At 37.7% G+C, this 19,952-nt stretch overlaps 1 protein-coding gene across 1 annotated transcript in view; it reads right to left on the bottom strand.

The window, feature by feature from the left end:
- The window catches only part of Pi3K68D (phosphatidylinositol-4-phosphate 3-kinase catalytic subunit Pi3K68D), a 432,551-nt gene that overhangs the window by 282,673 nt on the left and 129,926 nt on the right, over positions 1 to 19,952 (bottom strand). The window contains exon 12 of the mRNA XM_067142437.2: positions 14,141 to 14,314. Coding sequence (XP_066998538.2) covers positions 14,141 to 14,314 — 174 coding nt within the window. The remainder of the gene's footprint in view (positions 1 to 14,140; positions 14,315 to 19,952) is intronic.

Consider the following 19,952-nt stretch of genomic DNA (forward strand, 5'->3'; position numbering starts at 1 on the left):
TGGGCGACTGCCCTAAATGCAGATCAATGTTCACTGATCGATGTTGCACTGACATAGAAAAGAATTGTGGCACAGATGGCATAGGAAAGGATTAGGACTGGAAGGAAGTGACTGTGGTCTTAATTAAGGTACGAGACACCTTGGAGAACCATCCTCAGGGCTGCCAGCAGTTGAGTTCAGACCCACAATCTCCTAAATGCAAGCCTATAGCAGGGTGACCCAAACCCTGTAGACAGCCAACTCACTCAGTATAAAAGTTACAACACAAATTTCTGGAACTATAATGGTTTTACACATTTTTCTTCCATTAAAACCAATACTAACTGCACATAACTTCAAATTTTTCTACAAACTCCCATTCCAATGCAATGGTTTATGCTTAAATGCAAGAAACCTGAATATCAGGAAACAAAACCATAGAGAAAAACAATAAATATTCCAGATAATTTAATTAAAGCAGATAAGCAATGACAAAAAATAAAAAAATTAGAAATGCACAGACAATATTATTTATTAAATTTAACTACCTTATTAGATGACCAACCCTTTTCTTTTAACTTGCTATCATTATCTATATGATTTTATTTCTTCTTGTTCGTCAATGTTTGTGCCAACTAATGGCAAAGTCACCATTTAGTTAAGGCATGGGCCATGTTGAGTGTAGATTTACACTCTTCGTGTCATTATGTAGAGTACCATCCCATTGTTGCTTAGGTCATCCCCTGTTTTTTGTTTTTGTTTTTTTCCCCATGATTTCTAGTGTGTAATCATATTGGCTTTTACTCACAGCACATGTCTAAACTAATGAAGTTGGCTTCTGTGCATATTGTCCTGGATGAGTTATCCAGGGATAAATTGAAGAAATGGAGGCTCAGCACATGTGATACAAAATGTAAATAAGAACAAACCACGAGCCACACACTTCAGTGCCCCTCTTTGCCCAAAATTTTGCACAGAGGATTATTTCCTACAGACCACTCAAGAGTTCATTGGACATTAACAAATACTGGTCATGTGTAATATGATCTCACATGTTATGTTTTGTGCACTTCAAAATGACTTGTATGTTAACTGTAAATCTGTATGTTTTAGACTCGAGTATAATAGTATAACACTAAACTGTTTCCTCATGTTTACATTAGAAACACAACTGAACCGCATGATGTCACTTGACCATCTCTGTCTCCATGATGCTCAGTTACCATTTCGTTCTCTCTTTTGCAGCTGGCTAACATTCATCTTGAAAAGTCACTTCAAGAGGATTTCAACAGGAATGTACCAATCTGTTAATCCCCAACACCAACAACATCAAAGGATCCTGCAAACACATTCTACTGAAGTCAAGACTACTTTGAAGAAAATGAACCATGGAAAACCCACTAGCCTACATGACCTTATAACAGGACAGAACTGCTCTCAAAGACAGGAAGCAGAAGGCTTGTTGACATTACTCTTCAACCAAATTGTGATGGCAATATCAAATGCAGTAATTTATTTCAATGCTAATCAGTGTTAATTTGAAATTTGTGCCATTTTCTTTTTATATGAAATATGTAATTATTATAATAACTCAAATAACCCTTTTGAGGGTACGATAAATCAACTTTGGTTACTTTTCTTCGCATTTAACGTTCATTTCCAAACTCCCTTCATTTTCTGAGAATGTTGTTCCTTTTCCTCTTCAGTTCATTTTCTTTCAGTTGTTAATTTCTTTCTCTCCTGAAACTCTGCCTTTCATGTTACTTCTCTGAAATGTGTTCAGTTTTCTAACGTATCTATTTTAATTCCAGCCAGCAGTTGAGTTCAGACCCACAATCTCCTAAATGCAAGCCTATAGCAGGGTGACCCAAACCCTTTTTCATATCTTTTTCAATTTCAATGAACCATGTTGGCTTGGATTTGTAAATGTGCAACAAGATGAAGATTTGTTTAATTTATTGTTATTCATTCTATAAATGTGTCCAAAAATATGGAGCCTTCTTTTGCTCATTACAGTTGTCAGTTTTTCAACTTTTAAATATTGGTTTCTGTTTGATCGTAGTCTAAATTCGGTACCGTAAAGTGGGGTAACTTCGGCCACTGACGAATAGCAACACTTATTTTCTCCTGCCTCCTATACTGATAAAGATGAACCACTTGCAACAACTAAAACGCATGTACAATAGAATGCTCTATCAACACTTGGTAGTCGAAAGAACATTGGCGGGCTCATTGTCAAGTCAATGCAGCCCCAACTATTGTCTTGTCTGGTAACAGCAGAAAACAAACTGTTCTCTAGCCCCAGTATTCGATTTTCCATTCCAGTGGTTTATTGTGGTCAAAATGTAAGTATGTCTGGTAACTGATCAACACAATTTGATGCATTTTATTCAAATAGGTTTATCAGGGAATAGTTTTGTAATAAAAGCTGTCCTCTTCTGGGGTAACTTCGGCCATGCCAAGAATATACAGGAAAACATAACGCGGCCACGGATATTATAATTACAGTCCTGTTTACTTCAAAAACGCTTGAGAAGAGATTGATAAAGGCACAATAACAATAAATGGGGAAGTTTGTCCCGAAAAGGAGGGGAAAGACGGTTCCCATTTTCAATGAATAATAATAATAATAATAATAATAATAATAATAATAATAATAATAATAATAATAATAATAACAACAATAATAATAATAATGTTATTTGCTTTATGTCCCACCAACTACTTTTACAGTCTTTGGAGACGCCGAGGTGTCGGAATTTAGTCCCGCAAGAGTTCTTTTACGTGCCAGTAAATCTACCGACATGAGGCTGTCTTATTTGAGCACCTTCAAATACTACTGGACTGAGCCAGGATCGAACCTGCCAAGTTGGGGTTAGAAGGCCAGCGCCTTAACCGTCTAAGCCACTCAGCCTGGTAATGATAAATAGACGGATATCAGTTGACATGGACGATACACTTTTAAGAACTTGACGACCCAGATACTGTATTTTCTAATTTAGGAGACAGTGTATCATGAGGACCATCTAGAAAATTGCTTCTTTTCCAACTTCCTTTTCTCTGCATACAATTGGGTTTTATGACTTTTGTACCTTTTATTTATTATCTTTTGTACCATTACAAATATTTATGCAATGCAACATGTAATTTGTAATATCATACAATGCTTGAACGCTTAGGCTAAATAAAATAGTTTCTTCTTTGGGAAAAATGTGGATTTGATCATTATACATCTGTTTCACCACAAATTGTTTTAATTTGTTTGTGATTGTTGATACTGGGTGTTTTGCAGGTTAAAAAAAAAAAACATTCACGGTGGCCAAAGTAACACTAAATCAAAGAAAATTTTGTTTCTTGAGTATTTTTATGGCGGCCGAATTTACCCCAAAAAATGGGGTAACTCCGGCCAGTCTTTCAATAATCATAATTCATTACAGAATGACAATTAGAATTATGTTCGTATTTAAAAATGAAGAACAAACATGACAGAACTTATATTTTGCAGAAAATTAGAGGGAATATTTCACATTTTAATTTTAAAAATATACGAGAAAGTGGCCGAAGTTTATGGTATTGTTATTTCTTATAGGTCCAAGTATTTTTCTCAAAATTCTTCTTTCAACTTTTTCTAATTTTTCAAGATCCCCGAGTCTTGTAAGTTTAAGAGTTTCTGCTGCATATAAAATTTCTGACCGGGCCACTGTTTGATAATGTCTTAATTTCAAGTTCCAAGATCGAGATTTCTTATTGAATATATTATTATTCTAAACTCTTTTATTCATTCTGTGGTTGCTATGCAGTTTGAAAGCAGTGATTATTTTGAAGCAAATGAATAATAGGAAAACCACTAGCCTACATGACCTCATGACAGAACAATGCTGCTCTCAAAGACAGGAAGCAGAAGGCTTGTTAACATTACTCTTTTTGTCATGGTGTCAAGAAAACGGTATTTTGAAAGAAGTTGTATACAACTTATTATATTTCGAAAGTAAACATTAAGAAAAAAGTTTAGATACGTTGCTGAAAGACAAGTCATCGTTTTCATTTTGATTTTGTTCTATTTGATTTTGTAAAATAGGTTCATTTGTTTTGTAAAATATGTTCATTTGTCTGGCTTTGAAAAATTGACTGTAGATGAAGAAGAACCTTTTAGTGTCTTAATTTGGTTATTGTGTAAAAATTTTTATTATGTAAATAACTGTATAATTTGCATCTGGATTTAAGGTAATAACTTATGTGACAGGGTGTAGCCGCACGTGTCTGCATTGGTAAGATGATTCTAGTGATTTCCTGTTGCATCAGAAAGGAAGTTTCTGGAAGTTGTAAAGATCTTTTCTCATAAAAAATTTTGAAGCCCTGATTAGCTAAAACAATGGAGTTTATTGGCAAATATAAGAGCCCAGAGTGTAATTCTGTGCGCTAATTTGCTAAATTTTGATTGCCCCATTTCCGGGCTCCTGGCGATTTGGCCATGGCCAAGCTTGTGTCCATCATCTTTGATTTCTGACCGGCCATGTTAGTAGTCATTTCCTCCGTCTGATGGGACCTCCGGCCCTCCGAGGCAAGCACTATTTGTTTCATGTTCTGGATTTTAACCTTTAAATGTAAATTCTTACTTTAAATTTCTTGCTGCGCCTGAGTTTGCTCGGGGTATCTTCCATTCGCCAATTTTGCTTCAAATGACAGCCCTCGCAGCTAGTCATACCCCTTTGTTTGGGAGGCATTCCCCTTTTCTTTGGTTTTTTGTGATTAATATGTAAATTTTAATTTGGTTTTGTGATAAATGTGAAAATTTTAATTTCCTCCAGGATTGCCTCCAATAGTCCTGTTTCATCTTAACGAATTCCCTTTTAAGATATGCACCTCATTCAGAAGGTTTTTGAAAAGGCAGCTTCTTGATCGGGCTCTGAGTTAGGATTTTTAATAATTAACATATTTCCCTTTCCTTGCTAATGTCTTTACCTATAAGATGGCGGCGAGTGAGAGTAACTGTGTGTTTTTCCTCTGTGTTCTTTTAGGAGTTTTAGTGTCAAAACAAGTAGTGTGCGCAAAAGAATATAGTGATGTTCATCTAGATGATACAGCCAGTGATTCCATGTGTTGTGAAATGCTCGGAAGTAAGTCTGTTCAATATAAACGGCTTTGTTTTTATTCCACGTGCTACGGCGGCTGCTGGCGTACCCAAGCCTCCCTTGCCGGAAGTATACGACTCGCCGTCTCAAGACTGAATATACCTCAGGTTGGAAACTGGTTGACTGCCGTTCGTCAGTTTCATTTTCCTTCACTGCCGACTGCAAACCTCCCTTGCATTCTTGTAGCACCAGCTTCGATTCCAGCCTCCAGTAAATTATCTCGGTTTTCTACTCGGTCTACTTTAAGTTTGTTGTTGACATTCCTACTGTTAGCTGGTGATGTGGAGATAAACCCGGGACCCGCGGCGGATAGTGCGATCTCAGTTTACCATCAGAATATCTGCTCTCTTAAAAACAAAATTACTGACTGTGAGCTCTACCTACAAGAACTATCTTCTTTCGATATTGTCGCCTTCTCTGAAAGTTGGTTAACTGACTTTGTTTCAGACACGGAAATCCCTCTTTCCAAAGAGTTTTCCATTTTCAGAACGGACCGTGGATCTCGGGGCGGAGGAGTTCTCCTGGCCGTTAAATCCAAATGGCATGCTAACCAACGTACTGATTTAAGTAGTGACTGCGAAGCCATTTGGGTAGAAGTGAAATTTCAACATTCCAAATATCTATTTGCTTGTTTTTACAGGCCACCTCGATCAACCCTCAATTATTCTGAAAATTTTCTCTCTTCTGTAATGAAAGCCATTAATCTGAATCTTAATGTAATTATATTAGGCAACTTTAACCTCTCTATTTCTTGGAATTCCCCTACTCATGGTGTCCCTTCTAATAGCCTTGACAAGTGGTATCTCGACCATTATATTACGGGGCTAGGCCTCCAACAGTACGTTCTTGAGAACACCTGCGGGGATAGTCTTCTTGACTACCTGCTCTGCTCTGTGGAGCCTTCCGTTATTTCTGTGGGACGAAATATTTTTAAATCGAACCACAAATCTGTAGAGGCAACATACTCTGTTGCCCCTCCCCGCCCCCCGAAATGTCATCGACCCTTTACCAGGAACTGTGTACCCTTGTGGCGGAAGGTTGACTGGCAGGCTGTCAATCACACCCTCTCTCTTCTACCCTGGCACTTGCTGCAAGTGGGTGAAGTGCAAGAAGCAGTGGACCTGTTCTATGACTGGACTCGTGCTGTGATCCGTGACCTTGTTCCCATTCGTAAAACATCCGCCAGATGCCCACCTTGGAAGAAAAGTGACACCAAAATTGCAGAAATTAATAAAACGAAAGCCTGGAAAGACTGGAAAAGGTCACCTTCTGAAGCCAGCTATAAAACTTTTTCTGACCTTCGCAAACACCATAAACAGCTTCTAAAACGGGATTACCAGGACTACATAAACTCTGCCTGCCTAGAAGTGAGAAGTAATAGTAAAAGATTCTGGTCTCTGATAAACAGCAGGAAAAATACAAAGCATGTGCCAAACACAGTGACTTGGGGTGATAATTTAGCCAGTGGTAGTAATAGACCGGAAATTTTCAACGATTACTTTGCATCTAATTTTGTTGTACCTGTTCAGTTCCCTGATTTTCCGTCTACTGATTCTGTTCCTTCTCATAGTCTCAGTAATCTTTCCACCTCTGAGTCAGAAGTCTATTCGTTACTTTCCCCCCTGCCAGAAAATAAACCTACTGGTCCGGATGGTCTCAGTCCTGTCTTCCTTAAGAATACCGCTACGACTCTTGCCCATCCCATTGCTGTTATATTTAACCACTGCTTCTTAGCCGGCTACTTTCCTGACGACTGGAAAATCGCTAACATCACTCCGGTTTTTAAAAGTGGAAAGAGGTCTGATGTCAAACTATCGTCCGATTTCTATATTACCCACTCTGTCGCTCATCTGTGAAAAGATTATCCACCAGCGCCTTCTTTCTTTCACACTTCCTTATATATCGTCCCAGCAGCATGGTTTTCTTCCTGGTAGCTCCTGCCTAACTAATCTGGCTGTTCTTCTCCATCGTGCAACATCTGCTCTTAACGCCGGTTCTCAACTGGACGTGTGCTACATTGATATTGCTAAGGCTTTTGATACCGTAGACCATGCACTTCTTTCCTATAAAATCTCAGAACGTTTTAATATCCATGGTCGCTTGCTAACTCTCCTGCAGAGCTTCCTCAATACCAGAACTCAGCGTGTGGTTCTTGATGGGTTCAGTTCGACTCTTGTTATGGTACATTCTGGCGTCCCACAGGGCAGTGTCCTAGGTCCGCTTCTTTTTGTCTTATTTATTGACGATCTCATTAATTCTATATCCTCCGTTTCTTGTGAAATTCTACTATTTGCAGATGACTGTAAAATATTCAAACAAATCGATTCTTTATCTGACGTAAACTCCTTACAGAGTGGGCTTAATTCACTCTCTGAATGGTGCTCCACACGGCGTCTTAAGCCTAATCCTGCCAAGTGTTCCTCTATTTCGATCACGCTTCGTAAATCCCCTATTCTCAGTAAATACTCCCTCCTCGGTAACCCGTTCCCAACTCTAACAGAACAAAATGACTTAGGAGTGATGTTTGACAGTAAATTGTTATTTGTCCCCCATATACAAAAGATAACCACGCGAGCAATGTCACTTCTCGGTTTGTTGTATAGATTTTCTGACATCACCGATATCCGCGCCCTCCGAGCCTACTATGTATCTTGCATCCTACCGATTATTGAATTCGCGTCTCCCATTTGGTCTACCTCTTCACCCACTAATCTGAATCATATTGACCGTGTGCAGTCATTCTTCTGTGCCATTGTTAGAGCCAGAGTATCTGATTGTCGAAACTTGAGCAGTAATCAGATACTAGACAAGTTAAACCTTCACCCGTTATCTAGTCGCAGGAATGTAGCCGACCTTAGATTCCTATATAACGCTGTTAACGGTTTATTTCGTTCTCCTGAACCTGCATCCTTCTTTTCCTTACATGTTCCGACTCGCAAAACCAGGATTACTCCGCCCCTTCATATTCCCGCCTCTCTCTCGTTCAAAGAAGTTTATTTATCCGCATACCAACCCTCCTTAACTCTTTATCTTCTGACAGGAACTTGGACGTTTTTTCTTCGTATGCCTCCTTTAATCGATTCTTCCTTAACTTAACCTAGTTCATTTTCTTCATATTCCTTTTTTCTCTTCTCATTGCTGTCCTCTCTTTTGTACATAATATAATATTTATTTATTTTTTACTGTACTATACAATTACTTAAGTGTTATATCTGTATCTTACTGTGCCTAGCTATAAGTTCTTCTCTTCATTTTACGTTCAACAATTTTTCTCGTTTCTTTAGCCTTTATTTTTTGTTTTTATATGTTGTCTCTCTAATTTTGTTAGTTTTTAACTTGCTTAACTTGCTTAATTTGCTTAATTGAAAACTCATTTTCTTATATGTAATTTTAAGTTGGTATTGTCCGCAACTACCTTACGTAACTACTTTGTCATGACTTCAAATTATGACTCAAAATTTTCCTTACATTGTTTTCAAGTTGTTAGCGTGAAGCTGAAGCTTGTACTATTGACACTATTGATATCTTAAAATTTGTTTATTTACTATGTTAACCTTATTTGTATTTCATTATTGGTTTGTTTTGTAATGTCATTTTACAATTTTTTTTAAATTCAGTAAATGTAGTGTTCTATTGGGATCACCGTTAATTTAGTTTTCCCGGCAACGCACTACCTTCTCACAGACCTGGCAGGGTTCCAACCACTTCCCATCTCCTTTCTTTTAGTAGTCATCTTGGTTAAACTGTTATTTATATCTCTACGTTGTTTTCAGAGTGTTAACATGGTGTATGACATGTTTTCTGATTTATATGTTTTGTCAGTAGCATTATCCTGTTCCTCTTGTTAAATTTTGTTGAGACCTTACTGGTTCATGAGTTAATTTTTCCTGTTACGCAATCTATGTTCCAGTATCCAATTACATTTTGGAAAAATATCATGCAAACTCAGTCAATGTTTATGGATTGTTGATGGGTGCAAGAGGTACCATGCCGGGGATGACGGTCAAGTTGTGGAAGAGGTTTGCCCTGAAAAGAAAGCTACCTACCCATGATTGCAGAGACGGCTGTGTGTGGGTTTGTGCTTCTTTTAAGGAACTGTTTATATTGCAAGACATAAATATTGTACAATAATGTGTCTCACAGCAAACCTGTTGAGGGTCAGTTTCCTAAATAAAGGATTATATATACTGCATACACTAGTTTTTGGCATTAAGACGAGGCTACAATGTCAAATTTTTATCTTGAGAGCTGCTATTCAGGTGATTGGTTCTGAAGTTTCTGCATGTAGTCTTCCAGAGAACCAGGAAATGCATACAATGGGCATTCCTGCATGATATGCTTGATGGGCTGCATTTCAACAATGCAGTTACAATGGGAGGTTACCCAAATCCCACTTGTGTAGAGCTGAGCCTGTCCTACCAGTGTCACACCTGACTCTGTTCTGCTTGGACCAGACAGCCTCAGGCAGACTGAACCCAGCTGTTTTTATGCTGGGATCAGAGATGTGAAATGTGAATGAGGCTGTGGAGAGGGGAACTTGACCATTCTCTTCTCCAGACTTTCCTAAGGCTAAAGGGAGATGAGGTGAGATTCAAAGATGTTCTCCATGTTTTCACGATTTCAGTCCAGTTGTAGCGGGCTGTATTATATCTTGGTGTATAGGGAGGTTCTTGTTTTCCATCATCTTGGTCCATAAGTGGGCAAGAGCTTCCTGATATGAGGACGTGCACTGTTAAGTACATGTAGCCACTGGACTGGTGTGGAAAGCAGCATGCAAGATATGAAATGCATTGTCTGTCAGAATTTTACACTGACCTTTTGGCAATGTGAACTGTTCAACCATGCATCTGCGCATTTGCCCTATTTCCAAGATTTCATTTAAACTCTTAACTTTCTCTTCATACTTCAGGTTCCGAATTGGATCGAGAACTTTCTGGCCATATATCTACTTTCTCTTCGCCTGCAATATGATCCACTTCTTTGAGTACCTCATAAATGACGACTTCTTTTTATGAGTTGGTGTTACAAGCCACCATCAAAGTGTTACAAGCCACCATCAAACTTACTTATGTTACTTTATATTCAATACTCTGTGGAAGCAAAGGATACTATGTACAAGACGTATTACGTACCCATAACAATTTACGGAGCAGAAACTTGGACAGTGAAAAAGAAGGATGAGAGTCGAATACAGGCAGCCAAAATGAAGTTCTTGAGCAGTATGATACAGAAGAGTAGAAGAGACAAAATAAGGAATGAGAAAATCCAGAAAGAAATTGGAGTGGAAAAATTGAATGATAGAATAGAGAAGAGCCGACTAAGATGGTTTGACACACAAAGCAAATGAGCGACAAAAGAATGCCAAAAAAAGTGATGGAAATGCAAATCCAAGGAAGGAGAGGCCGTGGACGACCACGATTGAGATGGAAGGATACCATCCAATGCAGGATTATAGAAAGAAACCTGGACTGGGACACAGTGTTGGAGGAGGAGTGGTGGAAAGACCGAAGAAAGTGGAGAGGAACCATATTTGTCCCTACCCGGCTACAGCTGGATAAAGGGAAATTATGATGATAATGATGACTCTATGGAAGGACTGCATACGACAGTTTTCAGATGTCCATGTTTTTAACTATTTCAAAGTGATCATATCTTCAAACATTTGTTAATATCTTCACTTCCATTTTATACTTTGACCAACAAGCACATAACTTGTTTATATTATTTTAAGCATTGTATTTTTATTTCATCCTATTAATGTCATTTACTAAGGGTCTATTATATGTATTACATACTTTTATATCTTTGTCCATACGACCTGTTTCAGCTGATGATGGTGTCCATAGACACTGAAACCGGTACTGAATAAAAATATTGTGATCATATTAACAACATATTATGTATTGAAAAAAGGTGGACCAATCAAATTTTCTTCTATTGTCTGTTATCTGTGCAGTATTCAGCCGGAGACTAAAGCAGGATCAAGGAAGTTGACCTTAAGATGTTAGCATCAGCTCTCCATGACACCCCAGATAGTCTGCTAAATAAATTACTGCAGTTTTTTGATTTTGCAGCCAATTTTTTGAAAGCGACTTTGATTTTGATGGATCTGTCCAGATTCACACCTAAGTATTTTGGAGTGCTTTATTCTTCAGACAGTGGTTTCTGAACTCAACTGTAGGCTGGTAGTTTGCCTGTAAGCTGCTGAGGTGAAACATGGCTACTTCAGATTTAGAGAGACTTGGCTGGAGTTGCCACTTTTGGAAGTAGGCATCCATCTTTTGAAGGTTTTCAACCAGTATATCCTCTGTTTCACTGAAGGCAGCATTCTGGGTAGAGCATAAGTATACAGGTAAAAAAAAGAGTAGTATTAAAAAATGAATAAATGAATAAATGACACCACGAGGAAATCTAGTCTCCTCCTATGTTAATTATGTCCAGGGCATTGCAAACACAGCTGCTATTGTGCATCATCTAAGAGAGAAGATTAAAAAAAAAAAAAGAACAATCCAGTCAAGGATGGAGTGGTATATCAATGAAAAGTCCTTTTGTTCATCTTCAATATACGAAGGTAATCCCAAAAATAAGGTCTCCTATTTTTTATAAATACATATACCTGTTTATTTCTACAATGCTTTACATCATTTTACAGCTTGAACATTTAGCTATTTTTCTACATAATCACCATTTCGCTCGATGCATTTTTGTAGACGCTGTGACAGTTTTTGTATGCCCATGTCATAGCACCTCACCGCCATGCTGTTCAGGAAGTTGTGAGCAGCGCTTTGGGAAACCTCAGGAACCAAAGTACAGAGATCATCCAGGCTGATTCGCCGATCTTCACGCATGATTTGCTCAACCCTCACGACTGTCTCGACGGAAATCGACGGTCTTCCGCTCCTTTGTTCGTTCGTCGTGAATTTCAGTCCGACCGGTTGCAAACTTTCTACACCACGTACGAACATTTTTGACATCCATGCACGACTCACCATACACTTCCATCAATTGGCGATGGATTTAAATAGGCTCAGTACCTTTTGCATTAAAAAAAAAAAAAAAAACCAAATAACTGCACGCACTTCACGGTAACATCCTAACATCCAATGGGAGCTCCATTCTCAATGGCTGCCAAGCCAAGACCGAGTGCCTCAGCTTGGCGTGAGCATGTTTATATGAGAGTGCGGGAAACACTTTTCACAATATTGTGACCAACAGCCACATGAAAAGAGTTCTGTTTTTATTTTAAAAAAAGGAGAGCTTAATTCTGGGATTACTCTTGTAAATTGTTATGGCTTTCATGAATTAACTATGCACCTCCACAATCCTCTGTTACACTAGCTCTGTGGTCTAGTCTATGTCTCAAAAAAAATCTAGGTCTTTCCTCACCTGATGTAAGTACTTACTTTTTTCATTCTTTTTAAAATGCTTCATTACACTCAAGTTGATGAGAAAAACATTCGGAAATAAAAGCAGAGTATGATTTAGTATAAGAGAATGACCTTAAGACCTTTTTACAAAGATCTTATTCAAGAGATTGTATAGTGTTAACAAAGTTCAATCATCAATGTTGACATGCAGCACAGGAAATTAATGCAACAACAGTTATTGAGGAATTATTTTATAAACTATGTGGAATTACTACATATGCCATCTTTATTAAATATCACATGCAATTACTGCATCAACATTTACACAGGAATACAGCAGAACATTTAAAACTATACTTTGCAGCAAGCAATCATTAATGCGATGTGATGTCCAGACTTTCTTTGTATACCAGAAATCGTAATACCACATGATGTAGCTTCAACTAATAATGTGGTTTTATATAACAGAAATACCATATTTCACTGCATAATCGTCACACTTTTTTATACCAATAAAATTTTTAAAAAATACAATTACGCATAACCACAAATAAATGTTGGGGCCGATGACCTTCGATGTAAGGCCCCTTTAAACAACAAGCATCATCATTATCAAATGTTTCACACGTTATTGTGTTGCTATGTAACAATTGGCTTTAAGTCATACCAACATAGATAGGTCTTATGGTGACAATGGAATAGGAAAGGGCTAGGAGTAGGAAGGAAGTGGCCGTGGCTTTAATTAACGTACATCATCATCATTAACCTGGTGTGAAAATGGGAAACCATCGAAAACCATCTGCTGACAGTGAGGTTTGAACACACTATCTCCCGAATACAAGCATACAGCTGCACGGCCCTAACTATACGACCAACTTGTTCAGAGTTGAAATATAAATAACTGTCCATAACTGTATTCAAGAACAAAATATTTCTAGAAACACACCAGAAAACAAAATAAAACTTAAATTCTCACGCATACATGTCTACAGTAATTACGTCACTCACAAACAAATACATGCATCTGTACATTCGAGAGCAGTATATACTTCCGTAAGAGTACCTAATAAACATGAAACTGGACAAACGTACATACCCCAGGACATGGGGAGGCCTACTTGAGGTGAAGTACAAGGGTTGCAAACAGAGGTGTACCAATTTGTAAATTTCCCAATATTGGAACATTCAATAATGTATTATAGCAGACCATAAGAATTTGGCCCATGGCCACAGGTGGCTGGTTACGTGACAATGTTATGAAACAAGAACGCATTCATTTCAATGTTTACAATTAATAAGAACAAATATTAACTTTTTCCCCCATGAATTACATTCTCAGTGATTCATTTAGTCGCTGTTTGCCTGTGCATTCTGATACCATTGCATCCCTGGTTACATGGCTTTGAAAGCCGAACTACAAAACAAGTGTGTACGGTGCCAATATTTCCCAGTGATGTTGCCGACAAGTGAAAAATTACAGCCTTTGGTACTACAAGTGAGAACTCATATGAGGTTAATGGTGAATTAATTGCACATTGTCTTATGACTACATCATCAAACTACCGATAAAGGATGCAACGTTTACACGGTAGCGACGATTATGTGGTGAAATACGGTACATTCTCTCGACAATCTTATAACCTATTCATTTTATGAACTCACCCTTCACAGTTGAAGAACTGCATAGCAGCCCAGCCTAGTTCAATCTTCTGCACTTGAGGCTCATTTGGTTGTTCAGCAGCATTTTCTGAAGGCAGGATTACTTGACCATACAGCACCAGGACTAGACGAGATTCTCGGGGTAGCATGCACACGCTTGTACCCTCAAAGTTTAGCCTATATGTGAAGATAAGGGCAATGAGATGAGAAGAAGACTGAGATTGATGGTCTTAAATCTTAATGATGACCACATATATTGGGTAAGATCTGAAGACAAGAGGAAAGCAAGAACCCACCTCATTCCAATTTACGCCTTCCATTTTAAGAAGTTGAGTGAACATCTGTCAGTAGGAAAAATGTTCTTAGAAGAATATCATCAGACATTTGGGGAATGATTTTGTAAACAGAAGCAAATGAACTAATGTACAATATTAGTCTTCAGAGCCATCTGTTTTAGGTCCAAAATAAAAGCAAACTTTTCAGCAAGTCATTTTATTAATTCAAGGATGAACATCCAAAAGATTACAGGTGTTCATTGACGTGGAACTTCATAATTCTTGAAACAAATGAACAATCGTGTGTAGTAGGGCTATCATCATTTCACATACAGTAACTGTTTGGAAATTTAATACATACTTTCTCTGGAAATCTCATCTGAAAAATCCAGATAGAGTATGGTACCACAATAGCAATTTTTTGTACAAAGAAAAAAAAAAAAAATATCCAAAAAACAATCAGCACTGCATAGAATACATTCACAGTAGAGGCTATAACTGTTACAGCCAAACTTTTCAATAGTGGGCACCAATGGTCATTTACAAAATATATGTTATTACGAAGTGTCCGCTTTTTGGATTTTTTTCTTTTTGCTATAGGCTTCAAGTCACACAGACTCAGATGGATCTTATGGTGATGATGGGATAGAAGAGGCCTATGAGTGAGAAGGAAGTGACTGTGCCTAGTGTGAAAAAGAAAAGTCACAGAACACTATCTTCACGGCTGACGACAGAGGGGTTTGAACCCACTATCTCCCGAATTCAAGTTCATAGCTATGGTGACTCAAACCATGTAGCCAACTTGTTCAGTATTTGGAAAAATTAAAAACAGATTTGGGGACATATTTTTGATATGAACATCCACAGATGTAGTTCAAGAATGAATTATGTTCCAAAGTTTGATAGTAGGCCTAAACCTTACAACAGAATACATCACAGACAAGATAAAATTAAAGAAAAAATCCAGGATTCAAACATTTGTTTCACACTTGCAAGAAAGGAACTCACAATACAAATATTTTTAACACCAGAAAGGGCACTAAGATTGGAACATATGAAAAAGTACTGGGAGAATCACAAGACCTGAACAGTCCCTTCGAAGAGACTTTGATAATAAACTGAATAATGTGATCCTATGTGGTTATAAAATTGAAAGAGAAGAATAAGGATAAGAAGGCCAAAAGGTTCCAGTCCTCCAAGGGCCTTCATGGCCTGTATGGAGATGGTTTCACTTTGCTTTGCATGCAATTTCATAATGATATGATTGGTTTCTTAGATAATTTGGTCTTATTTTAATTTAAGTCCTATTATTAGCTCATAACGGGAGCTTCCCAGTACCTGTATGTTCATCGTGCCTGAGGGATCCTCTGTTTGACTTGTAAATAAACCTAATTAAATATAAGTCAATTTGATGTAGAATGATTCTAGCTTTCATCAGGTTTTTCTTTTTTTTTTTAAATATATATATTACATTATGTATGTTAGTTTATAAGTTTTTTGTTAATAAATAAATTATTATGTATAATTTGTGTATCAGTACCCAAAATTTTGGCTCTAATTTTTGATAGAAAAAGTGAATGAATTACTGGCATAATGGGTAGAACGAAAAATGTCACTGCCAACAGTGTCCGAAGTTGTGCTTTTAAAAAGGAGAGAAGTAAATTCAGTAGGTTGGTTATACTTTTGTTTTTCTAACAAATGATAGAGCTTGTGACTCAGAGTATGGAAAACCATTGCAGCCAAAATGAAGTAGTTTGATGACAACAGTTTTAAAAATGATTAGAATAGGCAAAGAAATGGAGAGACAAGAAACCTGCGCAGTCAGAGAGGCACATTGTGAATCAAAGAGGATGCACTACCATAAACTAAAAGAAAAACAACAGAAGTTCAACAATTTAACCACTCAGGTGATGGTAGTGGTGATTGATTGACTGATTGATTATTTAAAAAAATTTTTTTTTTGCTAGTTGCTTTACGTCCCACCGACACAGATAGGTCTTATGGCGACGATGGGACGGGAAAGGGCTAGGAGTGGCCTTAATTAAGGTACAGCCCCAGCATTTGCCTGGTGTGAAAATGGGAAACCACGAAAAACCCTCTTCAGGGGTGCCTGGCAGAGGGGGTTCAAACCCACCATCTCCCGAATGCAAGCTCACAGCTGCGTGCCCTTAACTGCACGGTCAACTCGCTCTGTTTCCTATGTAAATTTTGGTAGAGGTTGAAGATAAATGTTCTAAAAAAACAGTGAAGTCATCAGCCCTTTTAAGTACTAATTATAGGAGAAAGAGGAAGCAGTTATTAAGCTATGGATAAAGAACGGGAAGGGCCATGAAGGCCCCGATAACCTGACACTCAGTGTTGCGATTGAACAAGAGTTGACTAAAGGAAGTCATAAAAAAAAAAAAAAAGAAAGAAAAATGAAGAGACAAGCCTCACACAAATGTAAGTAAAACCAGACTTAGCAGGGACCTGTGGTTACCATGCTAACTTCCCACAAGTCATCAGCTTCAAAGGGGAAATGTACACATCAGAAATTAAAATGAGATCAACTACACATACACCATTGCTGTTTATAGTCTGTACACACTGAAATAATAAAACAAACAAATTTAAGGATTTCATTGTCATAATTTATCCTAAGATTAGGTTCTAAAATGAATGACATGCATCATTTACAAGGATGTGTGAAGCACAAACAAATATGTAGAACAACTATTCATTAATTTAAAGATTATGCTTTCTTTTCAGTATTTTAGCCAAAGACTACAACAATAGTTTAATAGTACAAAATTTCCGTGCATGAATATATATATAAATTAGTTCTTCCTTATGCATGCTTGCATGCAACAAAGAAATTACTTTATCAGTATCTGAATATATTCTTGATTGAACTTTAAATAATATTACTTTGTTCAGTAATATGTAAAACAAATTATGTGATATTGTTTTGCCCTTTTGACATGGAGGACATTTTTAACTCTCCTTTCTACATTAATAATAATAATAATAATAATAATAATAATAATAATAATAATAATAATAATAATAATAGCTTTATGTCCCACTATCTACTTTTACGGTTTTCGGAGGTGCAGAGGTGCCGGAATTTTTTCCCGCAGGAGTTTCTTTTACGTGCCAGTAATCTACTGACATGACGTTGACGTATTTGAGCACCTTCAAATACCACCGGACTGAGCCAGAATCGAACCTGCTGAGTTGGGGTCAGAAGGCCAGCACCTCAACTGTCTGAGCCACTCAGCCTGGCACACAACAACAACAATAATAAAAGAAGAGGGTTGCCATTAGGCCATAAAACACATGCCTCAATAACAACCAAGGCCCTCCAGTACTAACAATCCTGATTATACAGTTTTATGATATTAACAATTTACAATACTCAAAAATTTTAATCTTTAAAAAGTTAAAGTAACATGTTTCGTCTCTCCAGGGAACATCTTCAGCCTTCCAAAGAAGATAAAAGCATATTTAAAATGTTGTTAGAATACATATACAGTAGAACCTCGATTATACGTTCCTGGAAACAACGTTTTTCCGTATTATTCGTTCAAATTACGTGGTCCCATGAGCATCCCAATTAAATCACGCTGTAAAAATCCCGTATTATCCGTTCCTCGAAGAAACGATTTGCCAGATCAACCGTCCAGAAATTTCAGTCCCATCAACGCTAAATCCTCGATCACGCGTTTTTCAAGAAACTGTATCTCACGAAAGGATAGCTATGATATACTTACGAATCTTGGAGTTAACGTCTCGTCATTGTGGTACCGGTAATTTGAGGAAGTACTGTACAGAACTGGAAAAGCAATCGGCGGCGAACTTGCATAAGGGACCATCCTTGCATCGCTTTCCGGTGGTATTGTTTAGAGAATCCGTGGAAATCATAAAACAGTGTGTGCCCACGACAATTGGAAGGAGACAGAGCGCATTTCTTCGATAGCTCTACTTGAACACGAAATGAATTTCGTAAAATGTTCATACTTGCAAAACGTCTAAATTATGTCCAGGGTTAGATGTTTATGTTTTTAAATTTTTTCGAGTGTATCACCGAACAGGTTTTCGACATTTCCCTCAGGGCACTGTATAGTCACTGGGCTTTCAGGCAGGAATCGAAACTGCTCCTTCTTAAGTAACACAAATTTACCATAGTATTTTAATCTTATCGTACACGATTATGTTTACATAAAATCAGTTTCATGGTCCGTATCGCACTTCAATAGATTCACAATTAAGTATTTATTATTTTCCACCTAGTCGATACAATGATTGCTTAAGGCAATTTAATTGTTAAAAGTGGTACATGTTTCGTATTTTATCAACATCTTCAGCCACATAACTCTTAAGCATTGCTTTGTCAATTTTATATATTTTTCATCTAAACAGTGTTGTGTGGCTGAAGATGTTGATAAAATACGAAACATGTACCACTTTTAACAATTAAATTGCCTTAAGCAATCATTGTATCGACTAGGTGGAAAATAATAAATACTTAATTGTGAATCACGATTATGTTATTGAGACCAGAACAGATATTGCACCTTACATACATAAAGGGATTGCCTATTACTGTTTTTGTCCTAATATAAGACTGGGAATTTCACGTTTTTGTGTTAAAATGTTGTGAAAACCGCAGTCGTTTTATTTGCGCATGTTACATTTAAAGCTTTGTATCATTTCGCACTCGTACAGACTTTTACAGCGAGCGCGCTTTCCAGCTGAGTTCGAGGTTGCGAATAATCGTAATTTCGGAAGTGTTAATATTTTTTCTCCTTCCAATTTGATTATGATTAGTGACGGGCAGAATTGAATTTAATGCATTTGAATAGTTGAAGATCAATACGTACATTCGAAACCATATTCTCGAATTCAACATAACCTTGCAAAGCTGATGTAGGCCTAATTTACGCGGTACAAGATTTCCATAAACTGACTACGAACAGTATACTGGTGACCAAATTACAATGGAAGATTTTAAAAAAGGGGGATTTCGCCATCATGTTGGGCGCTTTTGTATCTAATGTGCTTTATTTTATTAGATCAGAGATAGAGAATTAAAAACTACTTGTGGTCGATTGTTGTTTGGCTTGCCGTAACGGGTACCGTATTAGATTACTCTAAGAGTTTGGCTCTGGATGATCAAAGTTGCTGAACTGAAAGAAGTTTTCAGAGGAAACTGACGAAGTTTCACCCGTAAAACTGAACTGAATGTTTGAAGCCGGCCCCGTGGTCTAACTTGCCTGCCTCACACCCGGAGGGCCCGGGTTCGATTACCGGCCAGGTCAGGCATTTCTACCTCGATATGAGGGCTGGTTCCAGGTTCACTCATTCTATGATTACGGTACCTTTAATTGAGGAGTTATTGAATGGTGAGATGGCGGCCCCAGTCTAGAGAGCCCGGAATAAAGGCCGAGAGGATTTGTCACACTGACCAAGTCACCTCGTAATCTGCAGGTCTTCGGACCGATGGCAGTCGCTTGGTAGGCAGAAGGCCCATTGGGGCTGTAGTTTGGTTTGGTTTAGGG

This window comes from Anabrus simplex, chromosome 3 (assembly GCF_040414725.1).
Source record: "Anabrus simplex isolate iqAnaSimp1 chromosome 3, ASM4041472v1, whole genome shotgun sequence".
Taxonomy (NCBI): domain Eukaryota; kingdom Metazoa; phylum Arthropoda; class Insecta; order Orthoptera; family Tettigoniidae; genus Anabrus; species Anabrus simplex.